The sequence below is a fragment of the Rutidosis leptorrhynchoides genome, chromosome 6 (assembly GCF_046630445.1).
Source record: "Rutidosis leptorrhynchoides isolate AG116_Rl617_1_P2 chromosome 6, CSIRO_AGI_Rlap_v1, whole genome shotgun sequence".
NCBI lineage: Eukaryota > Viridiplantae > Streptophyta > Magnoliopsida > Asterales > Asteraceae > Rutidosis > Rutidosis leptorrhynchoides.
Window position 1 is genome coordinate 381,300,280 of NC_092338.1, and position 5,897 is coordinate 381,306,176.

The window sequence follows — 5,897 nt, forward strand, 5'->3', positions numbered from 1 at the left end:
TTTCTGGTGGTTTGATAATGAACTGGGATGGTTTAGGTTATACGAAGAAGTTGGATGGTTTTGTGATCGCGGTTTGTTTCCGGTATTAAAATTGAAAACTGTGCATATATATGTTATATATATATATATATATATATATATATATATATATATATATATATATATATATATATATATATATATATATATATATATATATATATATATATATATATATATATATATATATATGTTTTTTTAGAATTATTTGTATTTGAATTTGTATTGTATAGATTGTTATTATTAATTTTAAAGGTAATAACATAAAGTAAATTTTTCATGGTAAAAAAATAATAAAAAAAGACGTAAAAGACATGTTGCATAAGTTATTAAAAAATATAATCATGTTTGAACAAAAAAAAGGTAATTAATCATATGTTTTAACAATTTTTATGTGTCTGCAACCTCGTCTCCTTCCTCATGGTCTTCTCTAAAGTAGATTGTATTATTTCCAACAACAACTTCATTCGAAGGTTGAACACCGACTGAAAATGGCGGTAACTCATCAAATTGGTCGTACTCATCCTCATCAACAACGTTCTCGACACCAATAATCCGTCGTTTTCCATACTGAACCACATGCCATCTACAATCCTTTGGGTCTTCGATAAAGAATACTTGAGTAAATAGTTTTACTAGAATGAATGGTTCTTCTTTATATCCATTGGTGGACAGATTAATAGTTGTAAAACCATCTTCATCAACTTGAACACCTCGATCATTATCAACCCACTTACACTTGAACAAGGGTATAGTGTACGAATTACCATAATCTAATTCCCATATTTCTTGAATGACACCATAATAAATTTTTTAGCGATCCTTGATCTTTCCTCACGATTGACCATGGTGAATTCCGTCAATGAGGCTATCACCGTGACACCGCTATTTTGCATTTTACTTTTCTTATCTTGATCTTTAGTGTAAAAGGTAAGCCATTGATGTCATATCCTTGATATTGGAACACATGTTTAGGGGCGAATCCCAAAGCTTCGACCGTTTTATCAATATTTGGAAGTGTCTTCCTAACTTTGTCTTTCAACCATTCTGAAAATGTTTTTTTTATGTTGATTTGCCAACCATTTTGCACTCTTTTTACGGTTTTGTTATCTCAACAATGACATGTGTTCTTGTATGTACGGATCGGTAGATGTAGTGTGTTGTAAGACATTAAAATGTGCCTCTTGATATTCGGCAACATTTGAATAGCCCGTCTTGCGCCCAAGTGTCCCTTGACCTGAAAGTCTTACTTCATGACGACTTTGTGGAATCCCGACACTTTTAAACCCATCCATATAGTTTGTGCAGAATTCGATCACCTCTTCGGATGCATATCCTTCAATGATACTGCCTTCTGGTTGATTAAGGTTCCTTACATAACCTTTTAAGATACCCATATATCTTTCAAATGGATACATATACCATAAGAAAACTGGACCACATGCCTTTATTTCTCCTACAATATGAGATACCGAGTGAACCATGACATCAAAGAAAGAAGTTGGAAAGTACATCTCGAGTTCGCAAAGAGTAAGTATGATATCTCTTTTATATTCATCCAGCACATCAGGATTAATCACCTTTGAATGAATCATGTTGAAAAATAAGCATAGTTTTGTTATTGTGTGTCGAATAAGGCTGGGTAGAATTCCACGAATTGCGATAGGAATCATATGAGTCATTAGTACATGACAATAATGTGACTTCATACCAAGTAACTTCAAATCTTTCATTGAAACCAACTTCCTAATGTTAGCAGAGTATCTTGATGGAACCTTAATACCATGTAAACATTGACAGAATTTAGTTTTCTCGACCTTCGACATAGTGTAACAGGCCGGAGGAAGAAACTTGGTGGACCTTCCATCAATATCTTTAGGTTGTAGCTCTGGTCTGATATTCATTAATTCCATGTCCCTTCTAACTTTGATTCCATCTTTTGTTTTTCTAGGAATGTTCAACAGTAACCCTATCAAACTTTCACAAACATTTTTCTCAATATGCATAACATCAAGACAATGTCGTACTCGTAAATGCTTCCAGTAGGGTAATTTCCAAAAAATAGACTTTTTCTTCCAAATACCTTTGGGTGGACCAAAACCTTTCTTTCCCAACACAACATTTATATCAGCAACTTTGGAGCGTGTAGTTTCTCCATCCAATGGTGGTGGTAGTTTTCTATCCTCTATAGTACTATCAAATAAATCCGAATTTTTACGATACGGGTGATTCTCAGCAAGCGCTCTCCGATGCCCCATAAATGCCGGTTTCTTACAATTTGTGAGCCATATCGAGTGAGTATTTTCCTCACAAATAGGACATGCCTTTTTCCCCTTCGTACTATATCCAGACAAATTACCATAAGCAGGAAAATCATTAATGGTGCTAAAAAGCATTACCCGTAGTTGAAAGTATTCTTTCTTGTAAACATCATAAACGTGTATGCCAGTACTCCATAATTCCATCATGTCATCAACTAATGGTTGCAAATAAACATCAATGTTGTTTCCAGGTTGCTTTAGGCCTTGAATCAAAAGAGACATCATTATGTATTTTCTTTTCATATATAGCCAAGGCGGTAGGTTATAAATGCATAGAAGAACATGCCACGTGCTGTTACAGCTACTTAAATCTCCGAAAAGATTAATTCCATCTGAACTGAGTCCGAACCTTATATTATGTATCTCATCCCCAAATTCTCCAAAATCTTTATCAAAATTTTTCCATTGAAGTGAATCGGCCACATGTCGCATTTTTCCATCATTTTTACGATCTTCAGCATGCCAACGTAATAATTTTGCATCTTTCTCATTCGCAAATAATCTCTTTAATCTTGGAATGATAGGCAAGTACCACAATAATTTTGCAGGAGGTCCATTTTCTGACACATCACTATCAACATTATCAGTTGGTTTTCCACGTTTATACCTAGATGTACCACATACCTTACATTGATGAAGGTCTTTGTCTTCATTCCTGTATAACATACAATCATTTGGACAAGCATGTATTCTCTGTATTTCCAATCCCATTGGGCACATTAATTTCTTTGCTTGGTATGTTGAAACCGGCAACTCATTACCTTCTGGTAGCATTTTGTTCAACAACATTAACAGGCTAGTGAAATTTGTGTCGCTCCAACCATTGTTTGATTTTAAGTTAACCAGTTGTATAACGGCGGAAAGTTTTGTAAAATTCATACAACCGGTATATAAAGGTTTTTTAGCATCAACAAATAGTTGTTGCAATCTGTCATGATACTTATCAGCAACATTATCCTCCATATCCAAATCTTCAAACATGTCATCAAAATTAACATTATTGTCACTATTGTATGAATCTTCTTCATAATCGGTATCGTTATCCGAAACAGACGGGTTAAGGTCAGCTAATGACTCACCATGAAAAGACCAACATGTGTACCCTCTCATAAATTCGTGTGCAATTAGATGATTTTTGATATCGGTTGAATCAGTATACCACCGTGCATTTTTGCATTTCTTACAAGGACAACTAATTGTGGTGTTTCTTTTTTCTAGTTGATCAGTCTCGGCAATTGTAATAAATTCATCAAGACTATCAATAAACTCAGAGGTAGCGCGACCTATCTCGTACATCCAAGTATTCCAATCCATTGATGTGCGTAGAGGTGTATACGAAATAGTGATATTTTTACAAGGAAATACTATTAAATACGATACAATTTTACACAAGTTGTTTAATTATTTATAGATTAGAAATACCTAAACCTTGCTACAACACTTATAGGCAGTGTACCTAATCGTACAGTAGTGTAGTTTTTAGTAAGTCCGGTTTGTTCCACAGGGAGCTAGCCAAGTTTAACGCTATATTTTTAAAACTAAATTTGTAAATATATAAATATATATATATATATAAATATAAATAGTATTATTATTATAAAAGGGGGATTTACCGTTTAATGACCGGTTTGTCGATTTTAAAACTTTAGTCGTAGTTAAAACCTAATGTAAAATATTAAATATAAAACTTAATTTAAAACGTAAAGTAAATGACAATAATTAAAGTGCGATAAATAAGAGTACGATAAATGAAATGACAATAAATAAAATTGTGATAATTAAAAAGTACGATAATTAAAAGTGCAATTAAATAAAATGACAGTAAAAATAAAAGTGCGATAAAATATGAAATAAAGGAATTATGCTTATTTAAACTTCCGTAATCATGATGTTTGACGTATTGATTTTAGTTTATTACCATGGGTTAGTTGTCCTTTGTCCTGGATTATTCAATATGTCCATCTAGTTTTTGTCCATAACAGTCCATCAGTCATAAATATAAAGTGCGAGTGTCCTCGTCAAATTATCCTTATACTCGAAGTCAAATATTCCAACTAATTGGGGACTTAAACTATAATTACACCAATTTTCCTTATATGTAATTCACCCATGTTTTAATAAGTCCATTAACTATTAATCCATTCCCGTGTCCGGTTAAATGAACGATTATTAGTACTTATAAATATCCCGCCCATCGTGTCCGATCGAGTGTATATGGTTATTTATAGGTACGTCCAATTGTAATTTTTATATTAAATTGACGAACTATCATTCAATTAAACAAATATAAAGATCATTAATAGCCCATAGTCTAATTTCCACAAGTGTCGTTCTTTTGTCCAAACCACAATTATGGTACAAAGCCCAATTACCCAATCTTAATATTTAGCCCAACATCATGATTACTTCGGTATTAAATAAGCATAATAATAACTTAGCTACGAGACATTAATTTAAAAAGGTTGAACATAACTTACAATGATTAATAATAGCGTAGCGTTACACGGACAGAATTTCGACTTACACACTTACAACATTCGCTAACATACCCTTATTATTATTAATCTTAAATTAAAATTAAAATTAAAATTAAAATTATAATATATATATATATATATATATATATATATATATATATATATATATATATATATATATATATATATATATATATATATATATATATATATATATATATCTGTGAGAGATAGAGAGTAGAGAAAGATGTGTTAACATTCGACCAAAACTGCGCCTTTTATAGGAATGTGGCCAGAAAAAGTAGGCCATGCGATCGCATGCGATTTAGGCCTCCAGGCCATGCGATCGCATGGAGCAGGAATCCAGCTCACATAGTTTGTTTTCTTGTTTTCCGACGGTTTTAATATATAATATAATATATATATATAATTTTTAAGAATTAATTATATATTATATTATATTCATGTGCGTAGTTGACTTATATTTTGCGTTTTGCGGCTCGTACTCTTGTAACTTTTAGACGTTTCTCATCAATAATTTGAACCTCTTGGATTGTACTTTGTACTTTTGAGCTTTTTGGTCGTTTGCGTCTTCAATTCATCGAATCTGTCTTTTGTCTTCACCTTTTATTATTTAAACGAATATTACTTGTAAATAGAACAATTGCAACTAAAAGCTTGTCTTTCTTGAGGGATAATGCTATGAAATATATGTTCGTTTTTAGCATTATCAAATATTCCCACACTTGAGCGTTGCTTGTCCTCAAGCAATATAGTCTTGAAATAAAAATACTAGAATCACTTCTTTATTCTTCACACTTTGTACATCAGTGATTCCGATTTGGCGGTATGAACAATGGTAGTAACATTGTGGTTTACAGTCTCACATGACTATGAAAATTTAGATCCTTTAGGAAATTGGATCTTTATGAAAACATTTGATCTTTTTGAAAATTCAATCTAGCTTTTACCCTAGATAAGTTTTCCGGAATAACCCTTCACCGATGTTTGCAAATTGTTTTTGTGGGTTTGGTGGGTTTCAAATTTGAAAATTTTAGCT

At 32.2% G+C, this 5,897-nt stretch overlaps 1 protein-coding gene across 1 annotated transcript; it reads right to left on the reverse strand.

Moving 5' to 3' along the window:
* Positions 1–429: 429 nt before the first annotated feature.
* On the reverse strand, positions 430–3,674 carry LOC139854947 (uncharacterized). The gene is made up of 2 exons (XM_071844216.1): positions 1,221–3,674; positions 430–777 (listed from the first exon to the last, which is right to left on the reverse strand). Exons 1-2 carry the CDS (start codon positions 3,672–3,674, stop codon positions 430–432), a joined length of 2,802 nt encoding a protein of 933 aa, XP_071700317.1.
* Positions 3,675–5,897: the final 2,223 nt, after the last annotated feature.